Consider the following 19,731-nt stretch of genomic DNA (forward strand, 5'->3'; position numbering starts at 1 on the left):
CAAATATCTCTGTTCTTTAATTAAAACTTAATTATTCCATGTGACGCCATTTGTTTACTTTACAAATTGGTTTAAGAAGACCTGAATAAGAAATATTGTTCTTTGGTGTTTTATTAAAAGTTGATTAACGTCAATCAACTAAAACTTGCAACATCATAGAGCCTGCTTTATTTGTTTGTCCGATAAGCGACAGTTTTTGGCTCTGTTGAGTTGTTCTATAATTTGGAATATTGTCTTTGTCTGTAATATTAACAAGAGCTGTATAGAAATGAAATGGCAATCATAACAGACATGTAAGTCATTTTCTAGTTTCGCTTTACTACATAAATTTTCTTTATAAATATGAAATGTTTTATTACGTTGTAGTTTATGAGTAAAAACTGTGTTAATGTATGTGTTCTCTATGTATTTTTGGATTGCTAGTGCCACCTTATTAATAAATATTCAAGTAATAATAAGTGTTAATATAAAGATAAAAAGAAAATAAAACTAATAATGAATAAGAAAAACGTATAGAAAATTAAGTACAGTATATTATCTTCACATAACAAGCTTTGTAATGCTTGTATTATATGATTATATTTTCAAATAAAATGTTTATTTAAATTAAAGATAGCTATCACTTCTTACTACTACAGTTTCTACTAGAGATAAGCGAATACTCTACATGAATTTTACGTGACAGAAAAAATTACTACTACAGGTGAATTTTAATAAAAGTTTTTTGTTTTTCTGATCTAACTGTCAGTTTTGTATCAAATATTAAACACCAGTTAACGTTTTACTAATAAGCAATGTCCACAGGGCCGGATTTAACAATCAGAGGCCCGTGGGCATAAATACGGTGGGGCCCCCTTTAAGGGTCGATTTACACACAACAGTGACGTGCCGGCACAGTGACCGTTTGGTGCATAAATATCGATAAATATCACACATAGCCAATCAGAGTTTCATCTACCACACGCGATCTGTATTCTGTCAATCATACAAGTGTCGTACATGAAATTCTGATTGGCTATGTGTGATATTTATCGATGTTTATTGCACTGTGTCGGCACGTCATTGTTGTGTGTAAATCGATTCTAAGAGTAGGCAAATTTGATGATTTAGAAAATGTACACAAAATACTGTACTTTCAACTAGATTTCAACTAGGAAGTTGTAAATTTCATTTAAAAATAAGGTTATTGTAAACATACATATATTTTATTGTGTGAAACTAATTATTTTAATTTAATTAAAAATATCTATGTAAAATTTTTTCCCCAAAATTTTCCGATGTTTCATAGGTTTTTTCCCCGGGTTTGGTTTTCTTTGCCTGTGGCCTTCATGATTAGGCCACACTAGGCTGTCGCGGTAATATAAAAAGAAAATTATGTTTAAACATAATTTTGTGGGGGCCCTGGGCACCGGCCCCAAATGCCCTTATGTAAATCCGGCCCGGAATGTAGACAGTAAAAAATAAAATTAGAAATAAGGACAGTAAGGCATTGTTAATTACTCTATGTGAATACTCGAATACTAGAGAGTGTGGAGATTCGAGATCTCGAATATTTCGTTGATAAAAAATAAATTCGAATACTACGAATATCCCCAATATTGCGCCATACGTACAGACAGAACCTCTCGATACTTCTAAATTTAAAACAAAAAAAAAAAAAAGAAAAAGAAAAACAGACTATATCTCGAACGTGTTTCAATGCTTGTTTTCCTAAATATAAATACGCAATAGATGAAAATACTGTAATTGTTGATTAATATATTGTAGTTTGATTAATATATTAACTGTAATTTTCAAATTGCAGAACTATAGCTTCCTATTGACATCCGCTTGTCTCTCTCTGTCAGTCATTTGTTAATCTCGAGAACGGAGTTAGATAGATGACCGGCATGACTATTGTTAATAGCAAAAATATGAAATAGAAGTATGACACTACTAAAACTGAGAGCATTGCGACGATGTCACAATAAATTATAGCTCGTTTTACTTTATTAATTTATTAATGTGTTGAAATAAATAAAACAAGTTAATAATTCATTTAATATTTACGAAGTATTATTTAACTAAATAAGTTATAAGTCTGCAGCATGTTGACAAGTTGGAAAATTCCCCTCATATCTATGGGAAATTAAACTATTTAGGGGCAAAGTTAGGAGCTTGAAACTTTCAAGGAATTATCTGAGGAATTTGTTTTTAAATTGAATTATTTACAAAACTATATTACACTTGAAAACAAGTTTTTCCCATTTGTCCTGCTTACAACTTTCTTACATCAGTAATTTAAGTACACCACATCCCATTTGGTTTGACTTTAGAGTATGGACAACATTGCTACTTTGCTATCTGTTCTGCCAAATTGTAAAATAAATACTATTACCCCAATCGCTGAATATGGCACATTTCATTCGTCGATAATATTTGATTACATAAGGTGACCAATCGTTCTCCTTTAGGGAGGACAGTCCTTCTTTTGTAAGGTCTGTCCTCCCTCGAAAAGTGTCCTCCTACACGTCCTCCTTTTCGATATTTGAAAACTAATCAGTAAATCTCCATATTCGATCGATGCCGAGCCGAACCGATCCGTGTGTGTGATGTGACGTGACGTGTTTGTATTTGACACGATGATTCATCAAGGCTCGGTACAGTGTGATGAGATGCGATTACGAGACGCACGCGCTCGCACGGAAGACCTCGAGAGAGTGTGCCGCACGCAAGTGGCTTCATTTACTCGTTACAGAAACACAACACGGCACCTACACGTGCAGTAGAGACTATTATAGTGTATTATTGTTGCAATGAATAAAATGTTTCTTTTATTTATATTTTTTCTTTCAATTTATTTGTGTCCTCCTTTTCATTGTAAAAAAGTTGGTCACCTTAGATTACACCAATTATAAAGATGCTGCAATATTTTAATTAAAACATATATAAGAATATTGGAGTTTTTCTGAAAATCTGAAATTGTTGAAAAGGAAGTTCTGGATATTTTTGAATATGCAGAATACAGATATACATGAAGATTTGTCTGATCTGTCACCAGTGGCCAAGCCGTTTTGTTCGCTGAACACTGGAAGTTCGGTTGTGGGTTTGCGCCTCGGACATGGAATTTTCTAAGTTTTCTCCACGTCTGTAATGCCTGAATAAGAGTCAGTTACCCTTAAAAGACTTCCCGAAAGGCAGATCGCCCAAACCGTAACTTAACCAAACAAACTGTCGTTAAAATGGGTAACACGATTAATCAATCAATTTATAATTTTATTACTTCCACTGTTTTCTTTATTATGCGTTATTATTTTCCAAATTACATCAATACAGAAAATACAATATTTCCGTGTAATTCAAATTCGGATTTTTCAGGTAGAAGCGAGCTACACTTACATCTCAGCACTCCTGCAGAAATTTTTGTATCACTGTATAATATTAGACGGCCGGATGGCCGAACGATCAAGGTGGCAGCCTACCGCTCTAGAGACATGGGATCAAATCCTAACGGGTCGAAATCTCCCCAGGAATTTTTCGGGGGATAATCCAACCGAATATGTCATCCAACTGTCCCATTGTGAATCTGGTCAAACCCATGATGAGCTTGTTAAAAAGAGGCCCATTTAGTGGCCAAAGAGCGGAAAGATGGGCGGGATGGCTGAGCGGTCAAGGTGGCAGTCTGACGCTCTGGGAGACCCGGGTTCGAATCCGGACGGTTCGATAAATCCCCAGGAATTTTTCGGGGGTGGTCTGTTTGGATACATCGGTCTCCGTTCCTCACTACCCGGTCGCCCCATTGTGGACATGGCCGAACCCATATTGGGCTTGTTAATTTAAAAGAGGCCCTCTTAGTGCCCACAGGGCGGAAAGAATTAAAAAAAAAAAAAGGGCGGAAAAAGTTTAAAAAAAAGGCGGAAAGAGCAAAAAAAACCTGTATAATATTAGTTGAAATTCACGTATGTAAATTCTTTTTACATTTTTTGAATAATTATAATAATAGTTTGAACAAATTAGACATTTTAATTTAAACATTATGATTGCTTTTAATACAATATTAGTAAAGTGGCAACACTGTTTTCTCTCCATCTTTCTCTGAAACACGAGGAAAATGTCTTTGGGTCGAAATTCTGTTTTGTTAAGTAAACTTGTAGTCAATTACAGTAGAATTGTCTCAATATTACCAGAAAATTTATGCAGTCGTAGAGTAATTTCACAGTCGAAATTATTAAGCCGGTCCTATAGTCAACTTTTAAAGTGCAGATCGAGTTTAAATAATGTGTTCAGCGTGGCATCGTCTAATTCCTTTCATACCAAAGGTGAATATTTAACACAATTTACGTATATTTTAGTATAGTCTTTATTTCATTTTATTCTAGACATAATAGAGTGTTGTGAGAAAAACAAATCCCATGAACTCAGCAACTTTATTCTTGGTGTTGCCAACTCTCGACAAAAAACCAAAATTCCCGCCATCTAGTGGGATGAATGGGTCACATTTATTTCAAAAGGAAAAAAATAGTTTCTTCAAGAAAATAATTTCCATTACATTAACTTTCTTTTACTGATTGGGCAGGTCATGGCTTCATGCTGAATAAAACATCAGATAATTCTTGAAAATTCCATAATCCTGTGTATAGAAATGTTACTGGTAATTCAATGATCCAAAACTTAGGGTTTAATTATATTTAATTTGGCTGATTACATACAAATATAAAGGCAAGATTCTAGGACCGAATGACGCGGTGGGGAGAGGGGCAAATTGTCGACCCCCCTGGGGAGCAAAAAAGTCAAAGGAACCATACCTGTATATGTGCGCGTTCGCGAGATATAGCCCTCGAAAGTTGCGCCTACGTTATGCGGGTTCGCGAGCAAAAAAGCCGGGTCACGTGACCCAATATTTTTTTTACGATTTTACGGGAGTCCCGTCGCTTGCCGTTAAAATTGCCTTTAGTAGACGTTTCCCCCATTTTTTTACTTCGTTCAAGAACTACCGTGAATCGATCACTAGTTTAGCACATGGCGGCGTGTGGTGGCGCCCATACGAAAGGTCAGTCGGGAGTCCCGGGAGTCTCGTCGCTTGCCGTTAAAATTGCCTTTAGTAGACGTTTCCCCCATTTTTTTACTTCGTTCAAGAACTACCGTGAATCGATCACTAGTTTAGCACATGGCGGCGTGTGGTGGCGCCCGTACGAGAGGTCAGTCGGGCCGCCATGTTCGCTGCCATATAGTCATTTTGGGGGGCCTATATCTCGCGAAGGCGCGCTCGTACACCCATGGTTCATTAGACTTTTTTTGTTCCTATCAGTATGTTCTACAGCTCTGTTAAAGTCCCAACCGCGTCATTCGGACCTAGAATTGTGCCAATATGAATATATGTTAAATATATATATGTACTGGTACACTAAATATAATTATATAGATTGTGGGATCACAATAATTGGTGTTAAGATAATTGTGAATGTGAATGATTACCACGTGGGAAGGAAGACAAAGGAAAGTCAACTTAACAATAGGCAAGCGCTAAATCTGACAGAGGGTGCTGTTTTTCATCCAAGATAGCTGCCGAAACAGGTAACCGTGGTGTTTATTCTGAAGAGAGCATGCAACCACCGAAAGTTAAATTGAAAAGCCACGCTATGTGTTGCATGGTAGGTTGCACTTTCAGAGCATTACCTGAACTTGTAAGCTTACATGTCTTCCTGAAATGTTCAAAACTAAGAAAACTGTGGGCAATTAAATTACACGTTGGTAAAAAGGTTAACGATAGAATGTTGGTGTGCAGTAATCATTTGAATGACGAAGATTTTTTCCCACCACCACCAGGTATTTTATATTTCCACATCGTGTATCTTTATTTTAATTTCTTTAATTAATAATTGTTTATTACGATTAAAATTAGGATTGGTTGCCATTAGGCGCCGATTAAAAAAAGATGCAGTGCCATCTCAGTGCATACCAAAACATTCTTTAGAGAAAACATTACCCTCAACAAATGTTGATAAAAGGAGTGCTCATGCTGCAGCTCGAGCAGCTTCAGGTAATGTTGCTAAATATCTGTTAACATAGAATATGATTTACATAAGAGGAGTTGCTCATTATTTAACTGGGTTTTTTTACCTGCTAGCAGGAGACCCTGGAAAGAGCCCTGAAGAGGCTGAGAAAGAATTAACAGCAGCTGAAACGTTGTTAGAGCTGAGCTTGGTTAGGGAATCGTTAAAAACAGCAGAAGTGTTGTTGGAACTAAGCTCAGTCAACAAAACGTCAGAGGAAGGTGTGGAGAGGGTAAAAACTCTGGATTGTCCATCATATGAAGTTTTGCCTAATATTGTGTTAAGTTCAGAACAACCTACACTTGGCACCATGATTCAAACACACAGATGGCTCTGTGCATTTACTGGAATACAAACGTTTGACTTGTTGAATGCTATTGTTAAAGCTGGAGAACCCCTTGACAAAAATCAGCGGCTTTTATCATTTATGATAAAGTACTGCTAACTCTTTGCAAGTTAAAATTAAACATTTCCTTCATTTGCATAGCCCTCTTATTTAAAATTCCTGAAAGTACATGCAGAAGATCATTTCAAAGAAACATTAATTGTATTGGAGGCAGTTTTAAAAAGGGCAATATATTGGCCTAGCAAAAGAGAAGTTCTTCAAAATTTACCATTAAGTTTTTCCAATTATACAAATGTTTGAATAATTTTAGATTGCACTGAGTTTGCAGTTGAATAAACAAAGTGTCTAAGGTGCAGAATCCGCACCTACTCACATTATAAAGGGGACAATACAATTAAGGTCCTCATAGGTGTGTCTCCAGCAGGACTGATTACATTTGTGAGCAAAGCTTTTGGTGGAAGAGCATCTGACAAAGCTATCACAGAACAGTCTGGTGTGTTAAATAAACTAGAGCCATTTGTTGATGCAGTAATGGCAGATAAAGGTTTCCATATTGATAAAGGGGCTTGTGCAAAAAGAAACATCCACTTCATAAGACCACCATTTTTGTGGAGTCAAACTCAGTTAACATATGAACAAGCACTGGAGACAAGTCAAATAGCCATTGGCACGGGTACACGTGGAGTGAGCTATTCAAAGTCTGAAAAACTTTCAAATTTTGTCAACAAAATTAAGTTGGACCATGTTGGGATTGATAGATTCAATTTTGTGCATTACTGCTGGTATTGTAAATCTAAGTAGTCCAATACTAGATACTGAAAGATTTTAAAAACCTAAAAAAAATCACAGATGCCAAAGTCAGTGACTTGACATATTTTTTCAAATATCAATTGTGGCAGCTGTTTTTTACGTTCTGTAAATATACTGTGATGTATTAGTGAATGAATAAATATTATGTTAAAGTTTGTATGTATTCTGTATAATTTGTTAAATAGTTTGCTTTGTTGCATGTAAATAATCTGTAAAACTGTTACAGACTATATTACAGTCTTAACCTGAAAGCTGTTGTGATAGTCTACCGAAATTAATTTTTAATTCGGATTAAAGAGACATATATTTACATTTACATATTTTTATTAAACATTTCAACAATGGATGGCAATATATACAAAAAGTACTTTTTTCTGAGATTTTCAAGCATATCATTTATAAATTCATTGTCTTTCTTGATTTGAATAATCAGAGCAGATTCATGCTCACTGTAAACATATAAATGGCACATTTCCATGTTTAACAAAGCCAAGCCCAGCTGAACCTGGCCATAATATGGATTTTTCTTCTTTAGCTGGTATCCATTGTGGTTGTCACCTGTTAAATAGTTTAATTTTTTATTTGTTATTAAATCTTCAAATGATGAAGTTGCTGCAAGAAGAAGGCATTTTATTTCAAGAAGATGCAATGGTTTGCCATGTTGAAAAGCAATGCCATCCGGTGAAAATGCCAACCAAGGCAGTTGGAGTAAAATGAGCAACCCAACCTCCACTATGTTTTCCCAGTGTCCTTCATATATTTTTCTCGAGCAACATTTTCATGACTCAATCCATACCTTGTAGCTTCATTTCCAGTAAATGAACTAAAATATAAGGAATGGATGTTTTTAGTCCAATCTTCAATGTTGTTTGAATTAAACGTGTACAGTACAAGGAATAGCATTTACTGCCTGAAATTCTGAAACTTTGCTCAGTATTCCAAATAGGGTCACCCTGCACAATGTTTTTAAGCATGTTAAATGCTTTACTAGTGTCAATACAGACTTTATCTTTGTAAAATTCAAGTTCTTGCTTGTTTAATGCAAAAGTAATCTTCTGTGCAACAGCTATAACTAAAATTGGTATTGGAATATTTTTCAGCTATCAGATTTTCTGTTTGCGAAATGGAAATAATTGCTTCCAATAACTTAACTTTATTGGGAGCTGCTACATCTTGTTCCTGGATGACTTTCTTTTGCAAAACTTTTCTTCCAGTAATGTGCTTTGCAAGAGAGCTGTTTGGTGCTCCACTAAGCAGCTTTTCACGAATTGATTCAACATTCAAATGGATATTCTGTAGTGGTAGCTTTACATGGCAAAACTCCTCAACAGGCTTGGGAAAATATGTTGACTCTTCATCATCTTTTACCTTTCCCCACTGTGTTTTTTAAGTCTGTACAGCTTGCATCTTCTAATGTATGAACTCCAACTCTAAAACCATTTTTAATTATTATGATAAATAAAACTGTTTTTATATTGGAACATGGTGTATACTGCTTAAAATATTTAAACACTTCTCACCTGTTAACATGTAATAAACATGCTATCACATGTTTACAACAACCAGACAGCCCTGCTTTGCACATACATTCTCCCTATAATTGAGATGTATTAAAATGACAATATCTGAGATTAAATGTTTTAATTATTATTATAAAGTATGACTTACCTGTATTCCTACTGATGAAATCTTTAAGTTTATTTCGTGTGGCTTGTTTGCCGGTCTGCTGCTTTGCAACACTAAAGCAACAACATGAACTTCAGTGTTGTTGTTAGAGTATAATCCACAAAATACAGTGTGTCCAGCATCCAAAATGGCTTCACCTTCTACAAGACAACATTTCCTGTTGCCGATATAGTCTAGAATTTGACATAAAGTCAATGATTTGTTCTCCATTTTGTCCTCGCAGTAGTCGTCAACGATGGAAACTGAATCGGCTAAGGCACTGAACAAATATGTGGTTGTCTCCTTACCTGTTTCGGCAGCCATCTTGGCTGAAAAACAGTGCCCTCTATCGGATTTGGCACTTGCCTATAAGTTTATGTACAGGTAGAACATTGATATATACAAAGTTCACCAGGTCACACATAAAGTCAGTCATAAACTATACAGGCACGTCTGTACAATGAGTTTTATATAATACCAGTCCTTTTGGCCAACCAAGACACGTGAGTCTCACACAGAAACTAATTCTTGGGTAACGTTCACTACTGACAATTGATTGAAACCAAACAAATGTTCTAATCACCCGGTTAACATTTCAGCCAATGCAAACTGATTCGTCTGATATTACAAGTCTGTCTAGATATCGCTTCCACTTCACAACACAGTTCCTCAGAACATCTGAACACACACAAAGGAAAAAGGCCCCTGTAGCCAATCTGCAATTCCTTAAATACTCCTTCCTTCCCTCTAAAATGCTGCCAACTCTTTATACAACCCAAACAAAAAAATAAAATTAAAGTTATGTATAGCCCAAAACCTGACCATTACCGCTGAAACGGCACAACATACATACAAATATATCAGTGGTGTGCCATGATATTTGATGATAGGGAAGCTGGGTTTCCATAAAAATTTAAACAAATACTGGAAATTGCAAAAATAAACAGTTTATTTATTTTAATTCTAAAATAGATAATTGACACAAAACAAAGATATAAGAAGTTGTTTTTATTATTTTTTATAAACTCTAATACTCTAATAAAGAAGGAGAGGCTGCCTGCTTTTGCAAACTTAGCTCAGTAGGAAGAAAAAGGGGTGAAGAAAAGGTTCTGAAGGGAGAAGTAGTATAAAGGAAAAGGGGAAAGTAAAGGTGCTAAAAGATCTTAGGACCTCAGAGCGCTGTATCGGAAATTGTTAATAACCAAAATTACAACAGTTGACAAAACCGTTATACAATATTATCAATTACAAGAAATGGTCCGGTTACAGTAGTATGCAAAACCCATCTCTTAAGGGTAGGTAGATAATAACCTTGATCACTGCAAGGTTACAATAATAATAAAAACTGATTACGATTTTAATATGCAGAGAATGTAAATATTAGCTTACTATGGTATAATAATACTGATTACAATTCTTATTTGCAGAAAAGGTAAGTGATTTACATTATTTACAGTACAAGTTCCCTTACAATAAGTTAACATGCCAAACCTATATAACTGAAATGAGTACATATTAATGGAAATACTTTTTCTTTTTTTAAATTTAGAATCTAAAACTAAACTAATACTAGACAACTAAACTATGTACAGAAGAATTCTACATGGCCAATCAATTGCTGGTAACATCACTTTTCTGTTGTTTCACTGTCTTCCTGTTCATCTTGTCTGTTCTTGTTTTCGTTCTCAAGAATTTTTTCTTTCCTGTAGAAGTCTGGCAGAAGAGTCCTGGTGCTTTCAATAAACCTTTCAAAACACTTCCAGAGATTTTTCTTATCAAAAATGTTTTGTAATGTTGGTGGCCATTTAAGTCCTTCTTGAATGCATTCCCTATAGAATGGAATGCATTGATCTTCATATCATTCACAGTGGAATATAAATTGTATGGCATCTTCTACTCTATTATTGTCACACTGGCATTTATTAGTGTTTCTCTTCTTAAAGCGGTAGAGGTAGGCCATAAAATTGCTGTGCCCTGTTAAACATTGGATGGTTTCAAATCTATGTTCATAGTAATTAGCCTTGATGTGTTTAGTAGAGGGAATAAACTGGTGGCAAAGTCTCTCTGTTGTAGAATTATTCCAATCTTCCTGCCATTCAATTAGTGCCCATTTGTGTAAAGAATTTTTCAGTGTTGATTTTGGTAACCTGGTATATGTAATGCTTCTCCCACACCGGGTTGTATAAACAAAAATTAAATACCTTCTAAAACCAATAACCGGCATGAAATATTTTCAAAATGGCGAACGTTTTCGCTGCCCCTCCTGGACTTTTCCTCATGCCAATTCTTTTTGCTGGAACTGGATTCGATAATCAAATAGTTTATGGTATATGTATATGTATCCTGCATCTTGAGAGTACCAGCCATTTTAGCCAAAGAATCAGCCAGTTCATTTCCTTTATGTCCTTTATGAGCTGGTATCCAACTGAATTGGATATTGTGGGTAGTACTGAGATATTGTGCTACTTTAATAACTTCTTTGCCCAGTAGCGTGATGTTTTCAGGTTTTGCCAAGACATGAAGAACCACCTTACTGTCAATAAGGAATTTTATATTACCTTTGTATTTATTTAAGTTATCTTTTATTTGGGTGATTGCTTTGTATGTGGCCCATAGTTCAGCTTGCGTAATGCTACAATGTTTAGCAAGTTTTAATCTGGCCTGATATATTGTTTTATTGTTGTTGTTTTGAATGCATACACCATCTCCCACTCCACACTCTTGCTTAGAGCCATCCGTGTACCCTATCCACTGAAAGTATCTGTTTATTTTGGGATTATAATCAAAACTTATTTCATAGCTGTGCATGTCTGCCGGTGTAATTTGAGGCATATATCATTACTAGTTCTATCAATTTCATATTTTTTAATATTATCAGGTATATTCAAGTAGCTGTTTGGAATCATTTTATTTTTAATATGTTTTTCAATGTCCTCCTGTGTATAACTGTGTAGCTGAATATTAGTGCAGAGCCAATTCCAAACTGTTTTTCTTGCCGTGATATGTATTGGCATAAGTCCAGCCAGTACCAGTATTGCATCTTTAGGGGCTGTTCGATAAGCACGAGTAATCTTTATTGCTGCTCTTCTTTGTATCGACAGTAATTTTTTGCAAACGTGTGTTGTTAAGTGCATTTGCCATACTGGGACAGCATATAAAATTGCTGGCTCAATTGCCATCTAATAAATTAATTGCTGTTTGTAAAGTTTAATCCCCAGTGTTTTCCAACAATCCAATTGAGGTGGTTAGCTCTTTGACTCGTTTTCTTGCTAATTTCATTTACATGATGGTGCCAACTGAGATTTGGGTTAAAGAATATTCCAAGGTATTTCAAAACTTTCACCTGTTTAATTCTGTTATTATCCATACGAAGTTTAATAGTTTTTTGTAATTGTCCATGTTTATTTTTTCGAGTATACACCATTGCTTCACACTTGGTGTAGTTAATTGGAAGCATCTGTTCCTCACTCCATTGCAGTATTTTGTGAAGTGTTCCATTAGCTTCATTGATCAGTTTATCACAATTTTTATTTGCTATCATTATAAGTAAGTCATCAGCAAAAGCTTGGACTTTTAGATCATTGCATTGGTCAAAATTTGTTGATAGTATATCGAACACCAAATTTCATAGCCCTGGGCCACTACGGGAGCCTTATCATTCTCCTTATACGAATGTAGTTGGAGTGAAACTCGATGAATCTTTCGTTTAAGTAACTATCTAATAATTTGTTGACACTTTTTGGATTATTAACATCTTTGAGGAAATTTTTTATGACTGGCCATCTTAAGTGGTCGAAGGCTTTTTTGTAATCAATTGCTATTAATAAAGCATGTTTGTCTCATCCCATGTTTTGTATACAAATTCTTTAACGCTCAATGCTGCGTGTATCGTTGATTTGTTTGTTCTAAATCCAAATTGGTTTTGGTGCTTGTGACCATTCTTGTACAGGTGTTTGTTGATTCGTTTAATAAGAAGTCTGTCAAGGACTTTTTTCATCGCAGGGAGTAGGCTAATTGGCCGTAATCACCAAGATACAGGCAAATTGCTACTCACATACTGTAATGTGAGTAGCAATTTCATCCAATGAGAGGCTCACTGCAACTTTAAGGTATTTGGCAACGGGCAGAAGTTAATTTGAAACACCACAACTTTGGTTCGTATACTTCATTGGTTCCTGATCCTGACTTGACTGATGCTTTGATTTTCTTAATTTCCTTCTTATATACACTTCTGATGTTATTAATTTTTTACAACACTTTCTTTGTTAGCATTTGGCTCAATTTTTCAATTAAACATAAATAGGCAACTTTTTTCGCTTCAGTCACAATAATCTTCACTTTTAACATGTTAAAGACATGGTTCACTTTCATAAATCTTTAAAAATTCTTCATGAATGAAAATGAAAGAAATTAAAAATTCTTCTGAATGAGAACAATGTTCCATGAATAAACATTCACAGAACATTGTTCTCATTCAGCGGCCTCAGAACTGAACAGAAATGATGACACACACGTTACAGTCAGCCTCCGCAGTTTTGGGCTGTACAGGAAAATCAAATGGTTTTTCATTTCTACTCCGGTGGCCTGTACAGTTTGCCAAAACTGCACATTTTCCCTCCACACACTAACAGGAATTCCTCAAGACCAGCCCTGTGCAGTTATTCCTCGGAGGATTTCCTCAACGTGTGTGGGCCCCATTATCTTTTTAACATTTATTGTTCAAGTTTGTCAATTTCTTTTTTACAACTCTTTCACTTAAATGACTTTTATCATTGGTTCCTGTAGAGTCATATAACTGAGAGGTTACTGTATTTTGTTTTGAAGCTTGTTAAACAAATACTGTAATTAGTATGAAAGAGAGAGATTATTACAATTGCTTTGTTTCAATATCACTGATTATTTTTAATAAATGTAGTCTATTAAGTTAAGTTTTATTACTTTTTTTTAAATTAAAATTTAAGTAAATTTATTTATTGGATATAAAATTTAAAGTAGACAAAAACATAGATAAAATTTATGACATTTGTTCTGTTGAGACAATAAGTGTGTGGTTGATTACAGAAACATTAGAGAGAAGTTGCCACTTAGGCCTTTCTCAACTAGATAATCATGATTTTTTTTGTGGTCAGCAACAAAGATTTCACACATCATAAAGAAAATGTACTGTACATTAATTTAAATATCAGGGTTAATTTAATTCAAGATATCTGGAAAAAGTAAAAAAAATTAGGAAAGAATTAAACTGAAACATTTTTACTAACTACGTTAATTTCTACGGGAAATGACAGTACAATCTATAAAATTCAAATTATTACTGTATATTAAAGTTCTGATATATGAAGCTTCTTGAGTTATTTTATATAAGAAATAACAAATACTAATATCAATTAAAACATTACTAATTAAAATATTTGTTGTTAATTATGATATGCAAGTATGTATTAATAATAAAAGGGATAGAGAAAGTAAGTTAAACTGTTATAACCATAATTTTTTTCAATTTAATTTTAATTTGATTAATTATTCAGTAATAAATAAAAATACACTTCATACATCAAGACTTTACTAAAATTTACAATTACTCAGTACATTCAGCTGGAGTATCTTTTCACCTGTAAATTAAAGTTGTAATCTGTAGTATTTGAAATGAATTGATATTTAAATTTTCTTCACTTTGTTAATATATGAAAATATGTTATGAAGACTAGTCATTTGTTTAATAATTATATATTTGTACAGGAGATAAGGAATTAGCAGAGTTTTTAGAACAAGAAATCAAAGCAGAAGTTAAATCTAGGAAATCGTCAAAACTTCCAACTATTGAAGGTTTTGACATAAAAACAGATGGAGCTGAAGTGACTATGTCCAAACAGTTTAATAATGAAAAGTAAGTGATTTTAATATTCATTAATTCAGTGAAATAAATATTGTTAAGCTAGTATTATTTTTATATTGATATTTTTAAATGTGTTTTGTAATAGACTTCCTTTTTCACATAATAGCGAGGTTGAGGCCGAAGTTTTAAATGCGAAAATGTGTATGTCGGACGTTTGGCGCCACTTTTCTGTAAGCCTGGAAGTTTGACAATGGTGTTTGGAAAGTCAGTGTAATCGTGCTCGACATTCCAAATGCCATTGTCAAACTTCTAGGCTGACAGGAAAGTGGCGCCGAACGTCCGACGTACACATTTTCGCATTTAAAACTTCGGCCTCAACCTCGCTAATTTTTTAATTTCTTCAGATATTTATGTATCATTTCAGTACTTGCAGTATTTGTTTTGCATACACATTTTCACTGGTCAGTTACCTTTCATTTATGAATTCAGATTGTTACAGTTTCTAATAAATTCCCTTCTGCTGTATTCTTTTGGCATTTATTTTTTTAAATATCTGAAGATATTAGAAATTTTCTATTTTGATTATAAATTAATTTTTAGTTTTGAAATAATGAATGAATTAAATTATTTAAAACAATAATAATAATTATCTTCAAACATAAATTTCAGCATAACTGTCAAAATGAATATAAACCAGTCAGTTGATGCTGAAGAACCACAGTTCCACCCAAATCAAGATTCTGAACCACCAGCTGGAGAAGTAATTTGAATAACACATTTACAACATTGTTAACATTTATAATTTTAAAATGTTATTTTTAAAAACTTTTTCAGATGAAATCTAAGCCCAACTTCACTGTAGAAATAGAAAAGAATGGAAAAAAATTGGCTTTTTCATGTTCATTTAGTGAGGCTATGGGTGAAGAGACAGATGGTGGTGACCCACAGGATTCTTATAGTAATTTTATTTTATTAAATTTTTTTATATTAAGTTTTAAAAAGAATAATTAGTAATTTTTACTAAAAAATTTTGGAAAAGAAAATTTAAAACGAAACTGGAACCAGTTGCAAATGTCAAAAAATAACATTTTCTTCTTTCCAGCAAAATGCTTATTAATAGAACTAACAATGTTTTCAGCCTGATTTACAGGCCTACCTCAGATCTACTGTCAACTCTAATATAAAAACTGTTTATAAATCAGGACACAAACATTTGTCTGTTCCATTGTCTGTCAAACATTTTGCTGGAAAGAGGAAAAAGTTATTTTTTGATATAATTTTGGAAACTTAATGAAACTATTTCATCACTTTCATTTTCATTATTCCTATTTCCTTTTAGCTTTATTCTTATTCTGAAAAATACTAGTGTTAAACTTTGTTTTGGCTTTTGAAGTTTTGTTTAATCCTCATCTGGACAAGTTGTCAATATTTTAAAATTACAATATGTTTTTAGCATTACTCACTAAAATTAATCTGCTTTTTTATTTTTAGTAGAAAATAAATTGTATTTATTATATTATTTGCTTCTTGTGTTTCATGTAAGTTTTAGTATTTTACTTGTTCACAATGATTTACTTGTATTTGGACATGTTACATCAAGGAAAGAACAAGTTCGAACACCTTTTCTTGATGTAACACGTCCTAATACGAGTCCATATACCTTAGTCATAAAAATAAACATATGCACAAAATATAATGACAAAATAAGGGTGATGGCTGCAAAGCCAAGAGGGGACGATTACAAACTAAGAACTGAGTAACTTCTCTTTTTAGCTAGGTAGGTATAAGTGAGCAGTTTTGGAATCAAAAAAAAGTGATAAAAATATCAGCAAGATGGATGGTATTCTGCATTAAAAGAAAACTAATATGTATTATTAATGAATACATAGAAATTAAACAAACATTAAAATTAATTATAATTATTAGTGTTATATCATTTATTTTGATATTGAAAATTATTGATATAATTCAAAATAACAATAGTAAATAGTAATTTGAAGCATGTATTTTTCCTTAAGCATTATGAAAATAGACAAAGTCTTGAACATTGCTTGTCATTCCATCTGTTTCCCTTTCATGTTTGGATTTGTCTTTGGTAGATAATAGTTTAATCATGAAAAATGTACCTAAGTCTTTATGTACAAGTAAACTACTATAAATTGTAGTTTAACAATTATTACATTCTCTTAAGTACAATAAAAAATTTTATTGTATCACATTTTTTAAAGTGATAAATAAGTTGTAATTTAACACTTTATGAATTATATTATTAAATGATTTTGAAAACTTTTTTTTTTGAGAAGTGTAACATCTCACAAAGTTAAACTAAGACAGAAAAAAAAAGTTATATAAAATTAGGGTTTATCAAGTACCAGACCTGGACTGGGGTCACAGTGAGTAATTTTCGTGACTTAACAGAAGAGCAAGAATTACAGAAAAACACCATATTTACTTGCATATAAGACAAGGTTTTTATTTGTTTATCACAGCTTCAAATTCCTAGGTCGTCCTATACGTGCGAGCGAAAGATTCTTTGCTTTTTTGCAAATAATTTTTGTGAATCATGTATTTGCACTTTTTACCGGATGCTTACCCTCTTGTGTTTAAATACATAAGTGTTTTGTCTGGGTTGTTTGAATCGTTCTTGTATATTGTCAGGAGTACTAATAGGAAAAGCAAAGCTTTTGAATTGAAAATCCAAAATCACACTGGAGCACGATATAAGTTTTAATCCATTCCCATGTGAAAACAGATGATTATTTGGAATTCGGAGAAACTCGTTAGTGTAATCGATGGAGAGTGAATTCGACTGTTAAGAATTGGCAAAGAAAAAGGTTCCCAATTGTCCATCTTTATATGAACAAATTTTGTCAATTTTACGAGATTTTTCCTTAAAGTTTAAAATGCCAGTAATTTTTGCAGGACAGTGTGTGCATTTACATGCATTTGATATTTTATTTGTGATTAAATGAAATAAAATTAGAATTAATAAATCTAATTTTCTTTATTTTGATCTTTAAAGTCAAACCATGTCCTATATGCGAGGTTGTCTTATATGTGAGTAAATACGGTAATTGAAAAAGTGACACACATATAAGCAAAAATCCACGACAATATTTATTAAGTTGAACTATAATATATATAAAACAATAAGAATAATTATAAACAAGAAGTTAGTAATAAATATATATTTCAAATATTTAAACAATTCAAAGTCAAAATCAATTATGTACTGTACAAGCAAAAAAACAATCAATGAAAAGAAATTCTTTTTCCCAACTCAGGACATACAATTAATTAAATCTCCACCAGTATCAACTAAGTTCAAAAACAAAGAATATACATCTTGCAAGTTAAATTCTTTACCAAAAATAATGCGACAATTTAGTCCAAAGTAGATAGCCTTCACACACTCGAGGTTGCCTTCAAGAGCTACACACCTCTTCATTAAATGGGTGTATCATCTTTCATCTGGCTTACAAGTAATGCTACACTATCCTATTTACATAATTGAGCATTACGGGATCAGTCACATATGAAAGTGAATGTATTAATTATGAATTTAGTTTATTGTTGCAGCTTTGAGAGTTTTCCATCCTTAAAAACATAATAAAATGACCCCAGAAACAAAATAATACCCAAAACATTAAATAACAATTGGACATTGACTCTTTACAGAAGTTATCAAAACTGACCAATTCTGTTGAATACAATAAAAACAGTGGAACTTATAGAAAAATTTTCTCATAATTCCAACAAAATTACTTCTTTTAAGCTTTTATTATTATTATTTAAATTTTATATTGTAGTATAGTTGAACATTATTGGACTTCCTAGCTCTCAACCTTCTGTTCAAGCACCAGGAAAGCTGAGTTGGAACCCTCGTCAACTTTTTTGATAATTATGACAGTTTATGTTCAATAATATGAAATGCTGCTTTGATACTAAATATCAGCCTTTGAATATATTGGATTCTGTCATTTGGCTTAATTTAAATTTTATATGTGCAGTATATAACTGAAATTATTTATATAGCATATTAGTAATGCTTGGTTTGAAAATTTCATTCTATAACTTCAGTTCAAAATTATTTTCTGAGATTATGAATACAAGATATTGTGCCCTTTACAGTTTCATATGATATTTACAATATTATACTTGTCTGTTTTTAAAATGCTATTTTCTCTTCAGATCAATGAAACTATCAGTGGATATTATTCTCAAATAAAGAGAATATTATACATTATTCACAATTTTAAATACATATTGAACAAATTAATTCCATATGGCTGACAATGAAAGTATATTTTTCTTGGATTGATCATCACTGAATCGTAAACATAGAATTAAGAAAAGACAGAATATGATTCCTTTGCCTCCATTTATGAAATTATTTTAGTATAGAAATGATTCAAACCATTTAGCGTGTTGCCTTTCTTGTATGTGGGACATTTGTGCCAGAACTTCACAATAGTTTTTAGAAATACTGTATAATTTGTGGAAAGTATGTATATATAGCATAATCTTACCTATCTTTTCCTTTTAAATAGATGATGCTTTTCAAATAACAGAATTTACAATTTATACTAAAGAATGGGAGGATGAAACATATACCGTTTCAGGGGATATCATGGATGGGGTAAGTAAAAATTATTGATTGTATTTCTGAAACAAAAAATAAATTGATTTAATTTCTAAATTAATTAATAAAATGTTTATGTAGTATTTATATGACCTCCTAATGAACATGTTGGAAGATCGAGGCATTGGCAATGAATTTGCAGATCTGTTGGTAGAATATTGTACGTCCTACGAACACAGCAAATATGTCGGATTGCTCGAAGAGTTAAAAGAATTTGTATCGACTAAATAATCTTACAAGTTTAGATTTATTCATAAAACTTTTTTAAGTGAATTATTACATTGATTTTCATCATGAGCAAACATTGAAATGCTAATTTTCAATTTAGATGTATTTTATTAGCATTTACTAATTATAATTGTAATGTCATTCTGTAATAAAAGAAAAACATTATATTTTA

The 19,731-nt window shown here is 32.7% G+C and overlaps 1 protein-coding gene across 1 annotated transcript; it reads left to right on the top strand.

Moving 5' to 3' along the window:
* The first annotated feature begins 4,083 nt into the window (after positions 1-4,083).
* Positions 4,084-19,731, top strand: LOC136986724 (complement component 1 Q subcomponent-binding protein, mitochondrial-like). Its single transcript, XM_067284312.1, has 6 exons — positions 4,084-4,298; positions 14,593-14,740; positions 15,359-15,449; positions 15,524-15,647; positions 19,240-19,328; positions 19,413-19,731. The coding sequence occupies exons 1-6, from the start codon at positions 4,091-4,093 to the stop codon at positions 19,560-19,562; spliced, it is 810 nt and encodes a 269-aa protein (XP_067140413.1). The 5' UTR covers positions 4,084-4,090; the 3' UTR covers positions 19,563-19,731.

This window comes from Centruroides vittatus, unplaced genomic scaffold (assembly GCF_030686945.1).
Source record: "Centruroides vittatus isolate TY-2023 unplaced genomic scaffold, ASM3068694v2 scaffold_1167, whole genome shotgun sequence".
Taxonomy (NCBI): Eukaryota; Metazoa; Arthropoda; class Arachnida; order Scorpiones; family Buthidae; genus Centruroides; species Centruroides vittatus.